Source organism: Saccoglossus kowalevskii, chromosome 4 (genome assembly GCF_978046115.1).
Source record: "Saccoglossus kowalevskii chromosome 4, keSacKowa6.1, whole genome shotgun sequence".
NCBI lineage: Eukaryota > Metazoa > Hemichordata > Enteropneusta > Harrimaniidae > Saccoglossus > Saccoglossus kowalevskii.
The window spans coordinates 45,840,250-45,861,732 of NC_140644.1; the positions used below are offsets into that span (position 1 = coordinate 45,840,250).

General features: G+C 39.4%; 1 protein-coding gene across 1 annotated transcript in view; it reads right to left on the reverse strand.

Moving 5' to 3' along the window:
- The window catches only part of LOC102803664 (sister chromatid cohesion protein PDS5 homolog A-B-like), a 112,285-nt gene that overhangs the window by 44,514 nt on the left and 46,288 nt on the right, over positions 1-21,483 (reverse strand). Inside the window, exons 16-21 of the mRNA XM_078011793.2 lie at positions 20,819-20,979; positions 11,680-11,806; positions 7,143-7,367; positions 5,481-5,617; positions 5,126-5,249; positions 4,523-4,727 (exon numbers count right to left, since the gene is read on the reverse strand). Coding sequence (XP_077867919.1) covers positions 4,523-4,727; positions 5,126-5,249; positions 5,481-5,617; positions 7,143-7,367; positions 11,680-11,806; positions 20,819-20,979 — 979 coding nt within the window. The remainder of the gene's footprint in view (positions 1-4,522; positions 4,728-5,125; positions 5,250-5,480; positions 5,618-7,142; positions 7,368-11,679; positions 11,807-20,818; positions 20,980-21,483) is intronic.

The window sequence follows — 21,483 nt, forward strand, 5'->3', positions numbered from 1 at the left end:
TCTGCAGTTATTGATAGAGTGCCACTGTCATTGCAGTATCTGCAGTTATTGATAGAGTGCCACTGTCATTGCAGTATCTGCAGTTATTGATAGAGTGCCACTGTCATTACAGTATCTGCAGTTAATGATAGAGTGCCACTGTCATTACAGTATCTGCAGTTAATGATAGAGTGCTACTGTCATTACAGTATCTGCAGTTATTGATAGAGTGCCACTGTCATTACAGTATCTGCAGTTATTGATAGAGTGCTACTGTCATTACAGTATCTGCAGTTATTGATAGAGTGCCACTGTCATTACAGTATCTGCAGTTATTGATAGAGTGCCACTGTCATTACAGTATCTGCAGTTATTGATAGAGTGCCACTGTCATTACAGTATCTGCAGTTAATGATAGAGTGCTACTGTCATTACAGTATCTGCAGTTATTGATAGAGTGCCACTGTCATTACAAACCTGACCTCGCTCACACTCAACGAGTACAGAAACCCATAATCTGACAGGGTTGGTGCGAATTAACAAGATCCCAAGGACATGAAAGTTTGGACGAATCTTTAGAGCCACAAAAAATAGCCATCTCCAGGCAAGGTCAAAATATTGGTGCCTGCAAAATTACGGAACCCTGAAAAAAACACTGGTGACCTAATTTTTAGAGTAGCCGAAATTCTAGAGTGTGAAGTTTGATTGTGATTGGTCCAGGCATTTCTAAGATACAGGTTCAGACAGACGGATGGACGGACCCAAGTCCCTGTTTTCGAACTGTGTTCGAACTGGGACTAAAAGTTAAGGTTCTTTTATTGCAGAGCTAAATGCCCTGTTTTGGAGTCTAGTTCTTAGTAAAGCCACAATGAGGAACAATTTTATGAGACAAATGGCACCAAATTCTGAAAATCCATGTAGTCATACATGGTTTATTAAATATTCAAGACATTGTACCCATAATCCCAAGAAAAAAACTTGTACAGGAATGAGTAGCTTTAGAATTACAAGATTTTCCATAAATTGTACATTAGTCGATAGCTCAGTATCCAAGTGGATAAAAGAAAAGATGGTGAACAGATTGCAGTAGGGTGGGTGATTCTAGGGTGTTAGTTCTAGAGTGCTCCACGAAATTGATATTTTCAATAATAAGAATACAATTTTGATATTAGTTTACTGGTTGAGCAAGGTTTAAGGCATCAACAATTTGATGAGATGGGATATTTTAAACAGCTATACAGTCCTTCCAAATAACTGTTAATCACAGGTTTATTCAAATCAGGGTTAATACAAACTTTTAGTGACAATACATCCCTTCATGGTAGACAATGGCGTACACAAGATTTTAGCATACATAATTAATACCTCAGATACGTAAGCCACTCAAATTACATTTCCCATGATATCGCCTGTGTCAAGTTCTGGACAGTGTACCTGACTTCTGTTCTAATTGACACATACTGTGTGAAATCTGACTTGTCGAAAATTTCACCAAAAATTACCAAAAATAAAGATATCACAAAATGAACAAATCTGAGAGAGGTCCACATGTAGTAAATATATATGTAATATCAAAGCAATTGGACTTTTGGTTTCAAACACCAAGTCAAAATACCACTTTTCACCAAAAATTACAAAAATATTCACTAAAATTAGAGAATTAAAGATATATCATCATGAAATGAACAAATCTGAGAAAGGTTCACATGTAGTACCCATGTATGTAATATCAAAGCAATTGGATGAATGTCAGTCCCCGTCATTTAATTATAAAATACTGGTATTAAGGTAGCGAGACTATTATTTGCATACTTTTTTTCATCTTCTAATTGTGACAAAATGACTACAACTAGACCCAGGAGAAGTATATATTTTTAGAATCGCCAGACTTCAAGCTTTTCAAAGGTGTGTTTGTCATGCCCGTATCTGCATTCTACGGTGCGTTACTTAATCAAAAGTGAAAAATTACTTTTCTTGTAAAAAAAATAATTACACATTTATGCTGGTGATAATAAGTTTTGTTTTCACTTTTCCTAGTTTTTCAATAGTCTGGTGAATTGAATGTGTCTGATCAGTTTTATTCAAGCAACGCGTTTTGAAAAATAGTGTCCTGAATTTTAATTTCTGTTTTAGTCGCATTGACCCCAACTCAAACCACAACACATTGGTAAATAATCCATGAAATAGTTTGTCTGGACACATTAGTTGTGTTCACGTTACACGAAGTACGGGCTAAGATTTAAGCTGATTTAGGCTTATCTAGCATATTTGCATTTCGGCTAGACCCAATTGCGTCCACGCACAGGGAGGGCCAGTCGTTAGCACGGGCTAAGGGGCGCCTTCAGTCGGTGACCTTTGGTAAGCCGCTATTTACGAACGAAAAATGGATGACACGCGCGAGGTTCTATTTCTGCTGCTGGCACGTTTCGTTCTAATTTTGAAGCGACGTGCACAGGAACGCAGAGAAGACGGACCCAACTTATTTGGATGCACATAAACAGTATACAACGGTAGTAACAGAATACAGAGTTTTATTAATGCATGTCGTAAAAAGCGAACCAAATTTATTTTGTCTACGATTGGAGCTGCTGTACGCTCTACTACAGTGACCCGATTAGTGTGGAAGCGAGCGCGGAGTAATGACTGGTGGAATATTGTCGTTATACGAACATGGGACAATTTTCACACCCAAAGGTCGCCGCAGAGGGCGCTTAGCCCTGGGCTAAGCGTTCGCGCATACTTCGTTAGCCCGTGCTAAGGTCTAGACCGCGTCTTAAATTCGGATCAGATTTAACCCGTACTTAGCATTCCTTAGTCCGTGCTAAGCGTTCACGCACGTTTTCTTAGCACGGGCTAAAGAATTTGACCTCTTAGCCCGTGCTAAGGAACTGTGCGTGAACATCGTCATTCAAGTTCCTCTCATTGTCACCTTAAAGCTGTGAAAATTTGGTGTTAATCCAACGACAATAAGTATACGTTATTTTTTGTTAAAGACCTTGTATTTTGAAAAATATAAACTCCTAGAAAACTTCGATGAAGTCACAGCAAAGATTTTCAAGCTTGTTTATCTGCACAAGTGATTTGTTTTCCCATCAAGGTCTGTTTTAACGTGTAGGGCATCCCAATGTGTAAGGCTATTGGAAACCCAAACAAATTAAAGGAACGGGATAGCTATAGTTCGATAAAATCGCCAGATGAAAACACTAAAATCAATGATTTTTTTCAGTGGCTGTGTGACCTTGTGTCTGACACATTCATATGCAAATGACTAATCTGTGAAATAAACAGGGGCGGAGACAAACCACTCAAATGTTTGGAAACACTCATTGTGTGTCAGATAGCTACTGATAACACATCCTAACATTGCTTTGTCTTGAGTTAATCTTTGAAACTTATAGGCACACAAATTAAACCTGTGTTGTTGATTTTAGAAAACACTACTGAACCTGCCTTGCTTCCCTTCAGAAAATCTACATTTTAACCAACTTACATGACATTCTAGGTTACGTTGACTTTGTCAGATGAAAGTTTATAGTGCATTTCATCAATTAATAAATAAATGTCTCGCTACCTTAAAATAATACATGGAACATCTGCAAACAGGTGAATTAATATGTACTCTATGTGGGTACAACTCATCATAAAGTGATTTCCCTTAATCTAGTATTGTACTGATAACTGAAAACTTCCATTGACCCATTGTCCAAAATCTCAGAGTACACCAGTGCAACCAAACTATGTCTCATACATGTATACATGCTCAAGAAACTGCATTCATAAATCTGAGTAAACCATGATGTACCTTTAATAACAACTTGACTTCTTTCTTAATTCAGGTCTTTGTATATTACAAGGACCTGGGTTTGTTTCAATATCACCACTATAATTCCCATCAAAATGTAGCCCTGACACCCCCAACCCCTCTAGAGTTTCCACTGAGATTGTAATGGTATAACCTATTTATCCACCAGCCAGTATTTCAGTGATGACTCTTTATAATGGAATGCAATTTTTACAGTTTAAAGATATAATAATAAACATTTCTGACCATTTTTTTCAAAATTTCAGCATTCATTTTTCATAAAACCAAACAAAAACCAGACTGTGGCTAATTTCTGTCACTGATTCAGATCAAGGGCATGACATCACTGAAAACCCTAGCATTACATCTAACCTAATTATTTATTCTGAGCATGCTCAGTTGTTCTCTCAAGTGTTGTTGGGAGATGTAATTTTGGATGAAAATCGTGAAAAAGATGCAAAAATTACGTGCATATTCAACAGAGACTTGTTTATCCAACCTGCCAAGTTTCATCCTCTTTTCAGGCTGCACCTGAAACAAGGACTAAAAAAACTGAAAATTGCATTCTCCTGCATTTGTCAAGCTCTTTCATCTGTGAGTGTTATGTTGAACAGCATATTATTAGTCAGTTTCATGGATTAAAAAATATGAAAAAAAAGCTGCTTATGTCAATCAAATGTATTTTCAAGTTCAAAATTTCCAGCTAGTAAGACTTATAATGAACAAGAAGACAATACTTACTGCTAGCACCTGAATGTTGTCTGATATAGTCTCGTCGAAATGATATATTTTTAACAAGACATTGTCTGGCAAATGTTTTCCTATCACGAATGGGATCTTTGGCACACAAAGCAAAGATACTGAGGTATTGCAGTGGTAACCTGAGACTTAGCAGGCCTTTGTGGAGTTTTATGGCAAACATCTGACGAACTTCATAACATTCATCCTGTCAATATAAGATGGCATATTCACATTCTAAAATAAATCACAACTGAACAGGACAGCAGTATTGGCATTTATGGATACCACAAGCTGATATACCAGACTCATCTGCCGACACACCAGAGATCTATCATTTACGCACCAGACTCTATCATTTACGCACCAGAGATCTATCATTTACGCACCAGAGATCTATCATTTACGCACCAGAGATCTATCATTTGCGCACCAGAGATCTATCATCCACACACCAGATGTTTTACAACTGTTGTTGCGGAAAACTGAGAATTGTTAAAGTACTAACAGTTTTATAAATGGAACTTTTGGACTTTAAAATTTCTGAGAGATGGTACACTTGTGTGGAGTAATTACAAAATCAAGTCGTGATTTGACTGAACTTACATTTACAAGTAATGCTATTAAATAAAATTGTTCTTGTGAAATAATATCTGCATAGCATGGTTCTTGTGCAAGTTTCAACAAAGCACATCCTGCAGCGAGTCGCAGTCTAGATTTCTCTGCAGGCCTAGAATGCATCAATGAAAAGAATGAAATAAGATCAAATTTGTATTTATTCATTGTCACTGAGTTTAAAATGACACATTTCAAAACTGTCACAATTAAGGTATATTATTTATATGTATTTATAATTTTATCACTACATTTAGCACAGATTTCTGCAGACATGGCAAGAATGACAGGAATCTGCTATATGTTTCGGCTATACTATCACTATAGAGATCTGTGCTATTCTTACCTTATTTTCCCCCTCTCCATAAGATCACCCTCATTTCTGATCATAGTTGACAATAATCGTATTGTAGAAGTCCCAGAACCTTGATCATTCGTCTTCAGGCCTATCAGCCACCGAACTAGCAATTTCAATGCTCTAATCTAAAAAAAAAATATTTATATAGGATACCAGGCCTTATGTTATGAAAAATATCTATATTATCAATATGCGTGACATACGTGTGAAATTTGAATGCGATTCAGATATGCCCAAGATACAGATAGTGGTGGTCACACAAACAAACAGACAGCTGACTGACTCACACAGGCGACAAAAGTCCCCCACAAGAAGCCTCCCACCTGAGATAGCTTCACTGTTAGCAATGTACATTTCAATTAGAGAATTGAAGATGTCATTACAAAAACAAATCTAAGAGAGGTCCACATGTAGTACCTATGCATGTATATATAATATGAGGTATGTACAACCTAGAAAATAATGCCATATGCGAGTACCAAGTTGCGAGTCGCAAGTAGCAAAATATGTCACATATGAGTGGTAAAAAATGGCATATGCGAGTGGTAAAATGTATCATTTGCGATAGGCAAAAAAGGCTTATGTTTTGTTGCCCTCAGCGGCGGATCGAAAAATATGAATTATCAGGTCGTGTTTTTTTTAATAGACTCAAATATTAAAAACTCAATATTTTAAGCAGTAAAAAAGTGTTTCCTCTAAAAATTAACGATCCCGGACTGTTGAACCTTGGGTTGATCTGTATTTAAATACAAAAGACTGAAAGAAACACTTTGATTTTTGTGTTTAATATCTAGCATGCGTTTGATTCCCATATACCTTGGCTATTTACCATATCCTTAGGGCCGACCGGCCGACCCAATTTTTTCAATTTTCTGACTTGAGGGCAACAATAGTTTTTTTTTTGGCCTAATGGTGAGTACCGGGTGGCGTGCGCCGGTCGACACCTAGGCTAGATCGCAGCATAATGCCAATCTTAACCAACCATGTACACACCATTTCCTAATCATGGTAAATATTTGATTTTACTATGATAAAACGCATTTGAACGTATGTTATTATACACAAGCAAATCCAGCTGTTGATCAAACTGGCATTCCTGTAGTACCAAGGTCCTGTATGCATTCTAACGGATAATGTTTACTACTCGCAAACAACACATTTGACCCCTCGCATAGGCCTTTTTTTGCCACTCGCAAATGATACATTTTACCACTCGCAGATGCCGTTTTTACCACTCGAATATGGCATATTTTGCTATTTGCGACTCGCAAATTGGTACTCGCATATGGCATATTTTCTAGGTCGTACATACCTCATAATATCAAAGCAATCAGACTTGCGGTTTTTTAACAAGAAGTCGAAAATATCACTTTTTACCAAAAATGACTAAAATATTCACCAAAATTAGAGAATTAAAGATATCATCACAAAATGATGACGGTGGAGCTAAAAAGTTTATGCGGACGACGGACATTCACTGATATGATAAGCAGTGTTCAACAGCAGCACTAGATTATTTATGATGAATCTACTCTTCTGATTAGCATTTTTATTCCACCAACATAAGAATTGTTTCATTGCAGTGTTTTCCCTCAGTTCCATCTTTTATTTACAGCTAACACAAAAGGATTGTGCCAATACAGTACACACCTTTACATAGCATTCCTCAGACACTTCGTCATCATGACACCATAGTTTCTTGTTTTTAATAGGTGCATTCCTGTCTTGCATTAACACTTCTTTTACAATAAACTTGGCTACCAGTGATCTCATTGACATTACAAATTGTTGACCACTCAGTAAAGCTAGGTGACCAAGTGACGTCATTGCTGTCTGTAGATTCTCAGCATCAGTAGTCAAGCCTTTCCTCAAACTCTAAAATCAGAAAGACAGTAGCATTGAGTACAAAGCAAGGATTTATAAGATTACGGTATGCAACTTTCATAACTATGTACAATGGGCGAAATGCGATGACGATCTCATGAGAAGTGACCCCCCCCCTCCAATTTGCAAACTTTTGAAAGGGTTCCCATTACGTGCGTGTCAATCAAATATAATTCTAACCAATAGTGTCACAAAACACAACGAGTGCTTGGGAATGTTCAATGTAAATAGAACTGAGCTAATATATGGATTTGTGAATAAGCATTGACACCACCAAAACAATACAAGGTGAAGAAGAATCAGTTTTTTCAGACTCACTAATTTTAATTGGGATTTCTTTTAGAAACGTAGATTTTTTTGGATTTTGTGACCATAAAGGATTTCACATGATTTTTTTTCAATTACCCTATCACACAGTTGCATTCCCTAATCTTATAAATTGTTGGTGTAAGTTATGACGTAACAGCCAACGTTTTAATTTGAAAAGTGTCTTTCCAATTTTGAACCAACTAGTCTCGGATTTGTCCTGATTTAAAGTCTTACTTTGAAACTAAATTTTGAATCCTCAAAATTATGCAAATTCCATGTCAAAGTAAAAACCATATTGACAGGGCTTGACAAAACTTAATACTAACTCAATAGCCTTACCATACTATAATTAGCTTTGAACTTCGAAGTTGAGAGGGCACACATTTTCGCAATCAAAAATTATAACATAGTTGAACTCTGGTGACCTTGCCTTTTGTTATATAATATTATTCCCTTTCTCATAGTTTCAGGATTGAAATAGCAGTGGGAAAGCAGTTTACCGAATGTCCTTGATAGATTTAAATATCTTACAAAAACATTGGTGCCTAATTTGTTTAATTATTTTAAGGGACATAATTTCCAGCTTTATTCAAAGTAATTTGTATTTTTTATCATAAAAACAAATTCCGCATCAAAAAAGTGCTTCATTTAGACGTGAATAGATTTATAAATCATGCAAGATACCAGAAAATCTTAGCAAAGTGACATACTTAGCGTCTGCCTTATCCGTAGACTCGAGGGGGGTGTCGTAACGTCGTTAGACCAACGACAAGTCCCAGTCAGGAGGATTAGCTAGCCCCTTGGCGCGTGGCCTCTTCGAGCGGAAAGACTAAAACAGTTGTAACATCAACTTGGTGCCCAGTTGGAGAAAGGCGCAAGAGTCCCTGCGACTCCAAGAGATCTATAGAGCGTATGTGGCGAAATCGTTCGTCTCTGGAGGAGTGACATGTACGTCGGGAGCTTGGCATTCCAGTAATTGGCAAACAGAACTATCTAGGACCCGTCCCAGAGACAAATTGGCCAGTCCGCCACCCATTGGGGGGTCTGCCACTCGGTGTTCTGGAACCGAATATGTCTCAAGAGGGCGTCTGCCACTGTTGCGGATCCCCGGAAGGTGGTAAGCTGATAGCTCAACTTGGTTATCCAGGCACCAAAGGAGAATCTCCTCTGCTAGCTTCCACAACGTGGGGGAACGCGTCCCTCCCCTCCTTGATGTACGACACTACTGAGGTCCGAAGCAGGAGTGGTGGTGTGTGACGATTGAACCCTAAACATCAGGTTCTGCAAGTGGATCCTGTAGTCCAGTGAGCACCTCTGAATCGGTTGAGACCGGAGAGCTGCTAACGAAACCAGATGCCGAACTGAAATCATTTGCCAAAAGACCGCAACAGTTCGCACATCAACACCGATCCCGTCGACTTAAGTTGGCTGGCGAGCTCTACCAGAGAGCCGCATCAATCCTGCGAGGGGCGAATGCACCCTTGCTCTGTGACGAACTCCATACCCAGAAAACCAGGCTGTGGGACAGTATTGGGTTGGACTTGGCAATATTTATTAAAAAATCCCAACTCTGTGTAGGAGCGTCTGCATCAACCGCACATGCTCCACTAAGACCTCCATGTCTCGGTTGTGTATTAACCAGTCGTCGAGATATGGGTTCAGATAGACCGACGACCGGTATAGCAGCTGGGTCACCTGTCTTAGCACTATAGTGAAGACATACGGTGCCGTGCACAGACCGAGGGGGAGGGCTGTAAACTCGTAGACTTTGCCCTATAATGGGAATCTGAGATACCGGCTGCATGAGTGGTGAATGGGAATGTGGAGTTAAGCGTCGCTCAGATCCAGCGACGCCTACCAATCGCCCGAGTGCACTGACAGAAGTACGGAAGCGGTGTTTCCACCCGGAAGCGCTTGAGTTCCACAAACCTGTTCAGCCGACTGAGGTCTAGGACTGGACGCCACCCCCGAACTCTTCGGAATGAGGAAGATGCGGGAATAGAACCCTGGTGATACACGAGAGTTCCCCACTAGGCATATCGCCCTTTTCTCCAGAAGGCTTGCTACTTCCTGTCGGATCGTCTGCACCTTGACCTCGTCCCTCGGTATAAGACCTGAGGGAGGGTGAGGAGTCAGAGATCGGGAACCTTCCTGTGCAAAGCTGGTATGTGCTGCATAAGGCGCGATCACACGGGAAGGAAGCGGACAGGGGTTCGAAGCTAGTGTTCCCCCCTCCTCCAGAATGGGAGGACGAAGAGGGGGGACTGAGCCCGGGGACCCCGGGGAGGGAGACCCGGAGTCGTAACGCCATCCATGTCCAGGCAGCCGGCGAAACATTCAAAGAGACTTCGTAGTCCCCCGGTCCCTAGAAGTGTCAGAACGGCCACCACCAACGCCACGTTTCTTGGCCTTTCGTTGACGCTTCCCGCTCCCAGGAGACCATGAGACTTGGATCCTCGTCAGTTGAGGCTCCGAGTGGCGGACTTAACCTGGGCTGCCTTGCAGTTTTGTTCTGCCCGTTGACCAGAAGGACTAGCTACCCTAGCCAACAGAGACGATTGCTTCAATTGGATACGCTGATCTTTCTCAACCGGCAAACCGTTCACCGCATCCACTAACCGGCCACCAAATAGACGATCACGCCCCCAAGGCCTTCTCCGCAGGGGATCAAACTCCCACTGGAGTAGGATAGGCGCACTGCCTCGCACTCAGCCAAAACCGCTCCTGCCAAGAGGGCAGTATGGACTTCGCACATAGCGACTCTTTCGTCGGCGCCTCATAGGGAACACACCGTTTATCAGCTTCAGTCGGCGTGGTAACTGGGAACTCCGATCTCCCCGCAAAAGCGTTTGACAGATATTCATTAGCCTCGGTATTATCCGATGGGGAAGCCCACTCCACGTTGGGAGAATTTAGATCCACCATCGGTGTTCCCGCACTATCAACCGCCCTTTCCGTTACCTCAATGGTAAACTGTTCGGCCTTGTCTCAATTGTCGACCCCGCCACCTCGAGCAGGGAGTCAGATTGTGCCAACTCTCCAACAATCTCGGCAATTACCAAGTGGAGGGAGAGATTTTTCACTCATTGAAACAGACATTACATAGCTAGCTTGTATATTCCCTAATAGTTTCCGATTGGGGCTGTAATCTGTATTTAAGCCTACGAGTAATAAATGAAATTTATTATTTCCACAGACTTTCTGGTAGGTGATGTAATAAACTGAAAAGCAGAAGCGGGCGAGAGGTTGGGCGAAATGAGTTCTGTACTTCTTTGACGAAGCGATGCTGATGCCACAATGTCGCCATAATGAGGCCACAATGTAGCGAAGCGATAACCGCCTAACTTTTTAATGTCGCGACATTGATGTGATGCTGAAGCCATAACAATGCCATAATGATGCGATGCTGAAGCGAAGGTGAAGCGAAGCTGAAGTGAAGCCAAAGCTTTCGCAAGAACTGTACTGTACCTATTCCACCACTATGTTAGGCATTCCTCTGTTTCATTCTACTTATTCAATCACAGTTTGCATTTGGATGTTCATGTTAGTTTTCTCCCTTCTTTTTTCCCTGCCCTTTTCTTTATCCAATCAGCTTTCCAGTTGTTATCAGTTATAGTTACTAGTTTTAACGGGATTTTATTTCTTCTAGCTCTTACCCTGAAGAAGACGATCCTAGCATTGTCAAAACGTTGGCTTTTATTTTATCTATTCAAGAAGTTTGAGAACTGGTTGAGCTACCTTTTGTATTTTAAAATTACTATTTGTTTATTTGGTGTGCTCCCGAGGTCCTAGTATACTTCAATAGTTGTGGTTGGACAGACTTATTTTCTTGCTACTATCTAATATTCACTGTTACTGTATTATTGTAACCACAAGAAAACATTGACGAAAACAACAGATATTTACTCTTATAAACCTTGCCCTTAATAAGACCTTTGATATGGACAAGGTAAAAAAAACATAATATGCAGTGACAGTTTTTTTATATTCTTACCTCAAATATTTGTTCAAATATAGTTCTTTTTTTCCTGATGATGATTGCATTGATACAGTGTATTGCATGTTTAGCTTGCTGTGCAGATCCAGTCTTAGCTTTACTTTGTAATACTGGCATCAGACAGCTAGAAAGAAAATGATAACATTACAATAGAAGCCAACACAATGTAACTACTGATTTCCCAGCTAGCCTGGATTTCCCTCAAGGTTTGTTCTATGTTATAACTGTTGTATTAGTTTGAACAGTTCAGCTGTGTTTTTCCTTCAGAAAACTGACAAAATAAACCAGTACAGCAGTGGCGCATAAATTATTACCCTCCTGTAATTCTTGATAAAGCAACCACTGGTCTTGCACCTATTTTTATTGAGAAACAGACATATAAAATGATGTTTATACTGTGATCAAAACTACAGCTCTTTCAGGAACAGCATCCGCATTGCAACCTTGAGTGAGATTAAGTCTGATAGGTGTAACTGGTAAAATAAACAAAACATGTACACACCAATGTGTACTCAATGACGCTTGTCTAAGAAGAGATTACGTACAACGCGGAAGGTACGCAGGGCTGTGGTGAGGGACATCTATCAACCGAACGTGTTCCCTTACACACAGCATTGTACGCAGGACTAATATACTAGTACTACATAAACTCACACATAACCACCAAACAGACCCAAACACAAGCAATGTATTACAGTAGTTCTCTTTTTTGAATATTTAGTGGCCCTGAAAAGGGCCGTTAGGTTTATGTCATAGACAAAGAAGTTAGACTTGGAGATATCCAGTCAGGTTATAATAACCGGCAATGTCAGTTGGCGTAATTTTGCCGACAGCATCATACACTGTGATCGCAATATTATCATGCAAGAGACGGCGATAATAATCCCTTTTGAGTATTTCTTTCATCTTACCGAAACAGTTTTCACATATATTTGATGCCCATCGTTTCAAACCAGTTAGAAAGTATAATCTCAGCTTCATTATGGTGAATTGGGGCGCTGTCGAGGACAACAAAATCCCCAGATTGTAAGATCTGTTGTCCATCATCAGTATAATTTTCCACTGCTTCAACAAAAAAATTGATGAAACAGTTGGCCTTCGACAACGCTACAGTACTTGATGCCGTCAGCTCCAACTAGCAGGTTGACCGTAAAGTTGACACCACCTGCCGCATAGCAACTGAAGTCAACGCAAGGTTCTCCTTTTCTCGAATGTCCATACTTAGGCTGACTGCAACTCACTTTCACGCCAGACTCATCCATAAATTTAATTCTGTATGGATCCTTCGTATGGATGTAATCCAAGTATGCCTGGGTGTATCGCAAGTTTCGGTCCGAAATCTCTCTCCTCGCGTGATTGCCATTTTTTTTCCTTGACCAGCTAGCTACCTTCACTGAAATCGTTTTTCACAGTACTGCAAACTCTTGCAAATGAGACGCGAGTCACCGGTGTGAATTGCAGCAGCTCGTCCCGGAGTTCATTGAGTGAAATAGACTGTCGTTCTTGCTCAAGTCCTTCGAGTAGCGTGATTTCTCGTCTTCCAAGAATTTTGTCCTTTCCACCTGAACGACGCATAGCTTGGAAGGACCCAGTTTGCCAATATCTTGTCCAAAGTCGCTTTACTGTACGTTCGTCTACTTTGAATTTCCTACCAACGCGCCAATGTTCCACTAGGGAATTCACTGGACTCAACATGTCCTTCTCTGTTTTTCACTTCTTCGATGATCAAACTTCTCAAATCAGTACTCAAAACCTGCCCTGGTTCATACATTCGATTTTTGGCGTTTTGCTTAAGTGCCATAATTTCTGATGATCGCTTTGATTTGCAGTCAGAGCCAGAATAAGAAAGTAAATCACGTGTACACACAAAGGGGTCCCGGGACGCGTTTCCGACTTTGGAAAGTGGGCCATTCGATTGCTTTGAAGGAGTACCGTAAAAACCCGCAAATAAGCGCCACCCTCAATTAAGAGCCACTCAGTGAAAATTTGTTACATTTGACCCTCCATTAAGAGCCACCAAGAGTTGAGTGGTTTTGTCAATAAGAACCCTGAAATAAGCGCCAGCCGCCCGGTTGTTTACAATCAGGCAGACACAAGCTTGTTGTGCCTCACTTCCACCCTGCATTGTTTATTGCACCACAGAAGGTGTGAGACAAATAAAGATTATCCCCATAACTTGCCTGACGTCCTGTGTAATTGAGAACGGAAGAATGATAGACGAAAGAAATGCACTGAGAGCGTGAATGTGACTGTCAACTTGTCCATTTTATATTTCTGACACACAATCAACCAATTCACAAACTATTCAGTAGTAACTACTAGTATGTTTTTTGCCGAAACACCGAAGGACACGTTGAGATATTCATTGTCAATGTTGTCTTTATAACCAAGTAAAGAACGTCACGATTTTAGAACGCCTTTATCGGAAAATCGGAGGTATCGAAAATACATTCTCACAGACGGACCGGAACAGGAAGTCAGCAGAAAACAAAAGATTTTTTCCTTAGCGTGGGGGAAAACAGAGGTGTTAATCCGGTCCTGGCAACGTTTGAGGGATCGTGACGTAGCTCCGACTGTGAGAATGTAATGATTACGCAGCCCACTCTCGCTGATCGTGATTTTGGGTTATTTTTTGCATTTCATTTGAGACGTTCGTTTTGGGGTGATTCGAGACAAAATCTTCAGGGAAGTAACAAAATAACTGGCATTAGTTTGGAGAAGACTCTCTTGCCGAAAATAATCAAAATTGAAGTCGAATGGATTAGTTCCACAAACTTGCGCGATCAACTCGTCTTACAGCAAAGTGAAGTCTACGTGACCCGCCTGACCCAAATATTTAAATTAGCTATTTGTGAGAATTGAAAATAATCTGAACTTGTACCAATCAGAAAATGCCTTGTAACAGGCCTGGGCTTTCGTGAATGATTTCGTCTCTCCGATTGGTCACAGGAAATTATTTTTAATACATGTAATTGTTACTTTCTCGGTATCGTTTCGTATTTGGTTATATAGGGGTGGGGCTATAGTTTGACCCTGTTTGCGTGGGCTGTGAAGTACGTGAATATCATTAACATATCATTATAAGCTGGCTTGATTATGAAACAGGAAATATAAACCAAAGCTGTACTGTCAGACGTCTAGCACAATTAAAACAATGCCCAAGTACCCAAGCTGTAAAAATCTATAGAAAAACGTGTTTTTAGGGGCCCAAGCCCGAAGGGCGAGGCCCCTATTCTTATTGTCCGGTTTTTTCTTTCTTCTTTCTTTCTTCCGTAACTTTTTTCGTCAAGCCGTTTGAGAAAACCGTTGAACGGAATGGTCTGATAATGCTCTATCCTGATAGTCCCTAATGTGAACTGGTGCAACATGCTTTCAGAATTTCGATTGGTCAATTAGTTTGGCAGCCATATTGGATTGAAATAAAACCGGAAGTGGCTGTTTGACCACTTTCTGAGGGTCTAGGCGTCTAGATTTTTTTATGGTATATAGTACAACTCATGTGTAATAAATATCAGCAATAAAAACTTTAGCGGTCATGTGACTTTTCCCGCCATTTTGTTTTTCCTAAAAACGGCAAAAAACACTTAAAAATCTTCTTCTTCAGAACCACCAAGCAGAATACTCTCATATGTAGTATTTAGCTTCTATATATGAATCCCATTTATGTTTGAAAAAATGTTTACGATTGGTCTCGTGGTTTGGCCACCATTTTGGATTTCTTCTAAACAGGAAGTAGTTTTTTACTCTGGCAACACTTGAGGGAATATTTTCAATTTTGCTTCATGGCATCTGTGTATCAAGCCCTTTCAGAAACCTAAAAAAAATTTCAGATCAGTCACATGGTTTGGCCGCCATTTTGGATTTTAAGCAAAATTGACCAAAAGTTTGGGTATTTGTTTCTCAGAGACGATTCAACCAATCTACTAGATGTTTTTATATTTACCATGCCTGGCCTCAGCTGCATACGAGAAAAATAATATTATTTTGATCAGTCACGTGGTTTGGCCGCCATCTTGGATTTTGTGAAAATAGAAATTATGCAACTACATGTTTTGTATTAGTCTGATTTCTTTCAAATTTTGTATGTGCATTTGTGTCATCAGATGCATCATTTTGCCCCAATAGCACACTGTTAGGCCACGTGGCTGGGCACCCATGGGGTGGGGGCTTCTAATCTCATTAATATGCATAACTGTTATAACTCAAGCACTGTTGTAGTTAGGATGATGAATCCTGTGTTATTATGACAACCTTGAACAAGAGCTTCGATTAAAATAACAAATGACCATATATGGTCATGTGAGCTCATTAATATGCATAACTGTCATATCTCAAACACTGTTGCAGTTAGGAAGTGGAATCCTGTGTTATTATGACAACAGTGAACAAGAGATTTGATTAACATAACAGATGACCATATATGGTCATGTGAACTCATTAATATGCATAGCAGTCATATCTGAAACACTGTCACAGAACAGGACATGTAACTAGTGTCATTATGAAGACATTGAATGAAAGATGTAACTGACATTAGAAATGGCTATATATGATTATGTAATCCCATTATTGTGCATAAGAACATGGCTCATTATATATCCTGAAAACCATATTTCTATAACCAAACCACGTAAATACATGGTACCAACTTCATTTTGACCTCATGTTACTGATAATACAAGCTACTTGATTGTATAACATGTGACCACATTAATTATGAAACAGAATCTTATCAGCTTGGGCCCCGGTGACGCCGCTTGCGGCTTTAATTATTTATTGTTTTTGCCATAAATACAAGTGATTGGGCATCATTTTCTTCATTCGTTCCATGCTTGCTTTGCAAGTATGTCTTCTCCTGTCGCTGCTGGTCAGATCAATTCTATCCGAAACTATTTTATATCGTCACCAAATCAACCACCACGCCAGCCACAGCCACCCAAGTTATTCCCAGTTTTCAAGAAAAAAGTTTGCCGTACAAAACTTGGTAAACAATTGTACAACGGAAGTACAAGTGATTCGAGTGTAGGGTCAGACACTGAAAGTGCTACCAAATCCGACTTCAGGCATCGCTACGCATTGTCAGTAAAATGTGACTTCAGGCATCGCTACACATTATCGATGAAACGACGAATCGTCGTATTTATTTGACATTTGTTATTCCCATAACAGTATTTTTACAGAATAAATTAATTGCAATGATACATCATTAATAATTACTTGTCTGTTTTGGTTGTGTGTGTGTTTGCCTATCCCCTTCGCTATTTCACAATGAAAAAGTTTGATGACCCTGGTTTAAGAGCCACTGGCTACAAAGTTGTCAAAATGTTACCTCAAATAAGCACCACCCAGAAATGAAAGTGTTACAAAGTGGCTTTTATTTGAGGGTTTTTACGGTAGTTAAATTTGAATTAATAGTGCATTCTCAATACATGAACTATTTGTCCAGTTTTTTTAAACGTAATGTTTATGTTGTTGACCTCCAATGTTCATGACCTCGATTGATGGCATTTAAATTTTAAAAAAATCAGAGACAAGTGAATCTCCTTTTAGGGGTTCATTCACCCCGTTGTATTTTGTTAACGTCAAACTGCTTACTAATACCACAAATGTACCATCACAGATGTGATGGATGGTGTTATTTATTGTCGTTATTATGTTATGTTTTTTTTTTTTTATTAAACTTGGTTATGTAAACACACTCATACTATTTTACACTTATATTGCACGGTGTTTCTCTTTTTGAAGGATGTGTTGGCCCTAAAAAGGGCCGTTTGGTTTGAACGTACGTGATGTTCTATGTTATACAACATGTAGGCGGCATTGCGGGAGAGCTTGTGTAACGTTTTGTAAATCATCAAAAACTTGGTTTTGATACGTGGCACTGGAATGAACAATGTAACGACAATCAATAATAATCCCACCGCCCCTTGCCCACATCCATGGCCATGGTTGTTCGCTTGGACGAGGCAACCCAGTAACTTCACTGTATACAGTAACATCGGGGGCTAATCTGCACTGGCTCGGAAGGTTGTAAATGATTAGCTAGTTTGAATTTGCATAACAATACTGACAATGAACGTGCATTCAACGCCACAAGTTTTTTGTTTTTTTAGCCAATCAGAATTCATCTTCCGAGCCAGTGCAGATCAGCCGAACATCGGGGTAAAGCTGTACTATCCTAGAAAACGCTGTACTAGATGGGTATGGTACATGACCTGCCAACACCCGTCATCATAAACTCCAACTGCGTTTACATCATGCGGATTGAAATCTTCAATCCAACACTGGTAGTTTTTGCCCATGAACACTCCACTGTGATATGCATGGTGACCCTTGATGACTGAGTTTTCTAGAACAAAAAGGGCCATTTCTATAAATCTATGAAGCGCGTATATAAAGCGGTTCTATGTAGATCAGGTGTGCTGCTTAATGCCCATGAGATAACAACCCGACTTTATCAAAATGCATGGGATATTCCATGATCCATTTACAATGGGGTCCACAATTTAGATTTCATAAGCAAAATACTCACTAACATCTCGTTTTAAGTTGTTTCATCTATAATAATTATTTTCCAAAACACTAATTTCCAATGTTCAAATCAAAAGTGGAAAATAAGCGTTCCTGCTCTGTACACCCCTATTCAAAATTATACACATTTATTACGTAACGATTTTTCTGTCGATTAATTAACAACACTAATACTATCTATTCATTTCAATTTCGACAACATGGCAAGCAACACACCCAGTACTCCACAACGGCAAACAACATTTGAGTTTATCAAATCGATCGATAAGGGCTTACTTAGATATCTTGATGATTTTCTTCGCCATGACTTCCCGAATGTCAACTGCTTGAAATACCTGAAGCCGAAAGACCTGGACCTGTTTTCCACCAAAGTCAGCGCAGTTCATCGACGTATGATCGTCAACGCTGTAGCAAAGCTACAGACACCGACCTCACGCTTGGGTATTGAGAGCCCACATGACAATGAGCAAATAGAGAACGTTTCAACTCGGCGAAATGAAAGTGACGCTCTCCAGCCACGCACATTGTTCACAGAGGGGTACTTAGAAGACGGCAGTCATATGCGGGAAGACACTGATGATTTTTTTCACACATTCACGTACAGTTCACCAATCGAAAACTCGTTCCATGAACGTGAAAAAGAAGTTGACGAGATGGAAACTGAACTCCAAGATCTGGAGTCCCAGCACAGAAGTCTTACCAACAAATACTGCCAGCAAATAGAAAAAATCCCTGGCAGAATACAATGTGGAAATTGTCACCTATACGCTGGTCATCGTGCCAACTGATGTCATAACGACAAATGTGTTACAGTGGAGCAGTGCGGTGATTTGAATGCCCGTGGGCACGAGGAAGAAAAAAAGGACGTCGCTAAACTAAATGGTGAAATATCAAAGTTATTAACAGAAATCAAAGAGAAGAAAACGGCATACGAGTCATCGCAATCAACGTTCGGAGAAAGAATACATGCCGCCTTGATTCGTAGCTACCAGAAAAAATATCTTTTTCAAACAGCAAGTGGAAGTTTGGCCACACGAATCGCCGTACTGAATGTCGACAAGGCAATTCTAGATAAACACTTCAAAAGGAAAGTGTTGACAAATGACGAATCTGCGTTATTCCAAACAATTATTGACAATTTCAACAAAGAAAACCCAATTGGAAGAAAACAAAACCGACCCATGGCAATCCAGTGAAAAAAAACGCTAGAAACGAACTCAGTATTTCCCGTGAAATTTCCTGAAAAAAAACTAAAGAATCTAGCCGACCGAACACTGATAAACAAAATATGCCAGAAAGCGAAGTACCGGCGGATTGTACTACAAGCATCATACTTCCACCGATAGCACTCGTACCTTCACCAATAGAACCCGTACCTCCACCGATAGCACTAGTGAACGATGGTTTGATGGCGTGATTACACAGACTTTAAATAACGTGTACAACCCCTATCACCCCATGTATATTATCAGTATCCATACGCATATCCATATACATGTCTATGGGGAAGCACAATGCCACCGTCAACTACCGAACAGCCGTTGCCAAACCCATCCGTAAACACTGAATACATGTTTCCATATATAAAAACAACCGATGAAACACAAACTCAACATCATTAACTTTTTAAACTAGTTTTTTTGTGTGTTTTTTTACATTGATTTGCTCAACTGTGTGCATGCTTTTTCACTAATTAATCCAACTTTTTTTATATACTAGATAGTAACATTTCTTTTGTTTTTTTTACTGGGCCATGGCGTTCAATTGTACAATCACGATTTTAAAAAATAACCCTCTTTTGAAATAAATGGCCATTACAAACATTCATTGTGTGTTTTAATCTAGGTTAATCAACAGTATGTTTACGTAAGTTAAGTCTCCTCAGACAAAACAAATCTCACTTGGTGCCACAGTTGTAGAAGTAATCTACATGGTTAGATACATTGTATCAACAGCAAAGTGTGAACTGTCTTAGTTGCAATGCGGATGCTGTTCCTGAAAGAGCTGCATCATATCTGAATGAATAGACACAGTATTCTGTGTTGATAAAAATATGTTTTTAATTTCCTCATGACACAAAGTGTGTACATTTATTTTGCCATAACTCTGATTCATCTCTTTCGTGACTGTCAAGTGGTGCAAAATATTTGGACAAGGTTTTATGATCACTGGGTCAACTTTTGCAGTGCCCCCGGCCACTTTCAGCAAAACAGATTCTCTTAGGTGATGAAAGTTTTTTGCACCTTTTGAACCATTTAATTATAATCTTTAAAAAGTGTATCTATACAAGCAAAATGAAGAAAGAATTACCATTCTTTGTTGCCATTAAAGCTGAAATTAGTTATATAAGAAAGATAGAAAATATGGTTTCCATAAGAAGAAACACCACGTTTCTGTTTCTAGAAAAATGGGCCAATTTTGCACCATAAAATAACGTCACTTTATGTTTTGGTGGTGAACCTGTTAGTGTGCACGGCATTATTACTTTTTTTTTTTTAATATTTTTGAGGCTTTGAGGGAGTCATCAAGTCATTATTGCTAAATGACAGTCTAATTGGTATATTTGGTAAGACAATCTTGTTACTGATAATATCTGTTCACTTACGATGCTATTTGTGGGTAAGAATCTTCAATGCCAGTTGCAGCATGAGTAAAAACTTGCAGTGATAGGTCTGATGTAAAGTGATCTTCCTTGCGCAGTAAACTTATAAGATGACCATAAGTTTCTTCTGATCTAAAGGCACCGTAAAATGAGTAAGATAACGTCTGTAAATAAAATAACACATTACTTCGATAATTGACAAATAGCACAAGTTTTGTAATAACAGAATAACTAAGCATTTGCAAGTAGGATCACGACATAGAAAACAAGCAGCCTGTCGGCTGAGATAGCTCCGCTGTTAACAATGCACATGGCAATTAAAAACAGAAGATATCATTAGAAAATGAACAAATCTGAGAGAGGTCCACATGTAGTACCTATATAGGTAATATCAAAGCAATTGGACTTGCGGTTTTTAACAAGAAGTCGAAAATATCACTTTTTACCAAAAAATACAAAAATATTCACCAAAATAAGAGAATTGAAGATATTATGAAATGAACAAATCTGAGAGAGGTCCACATGTAGTACCTATACATGTAATATCAAAGCAATTGGACTTGCGGTTTTTAACAAGAAGTCAAAAATATCACTTTTTACCAAAAAAGACAAAAATATTCACCAAAATTAGAGAATTGAAGATATCAACATGAAATGAACAAACCTAA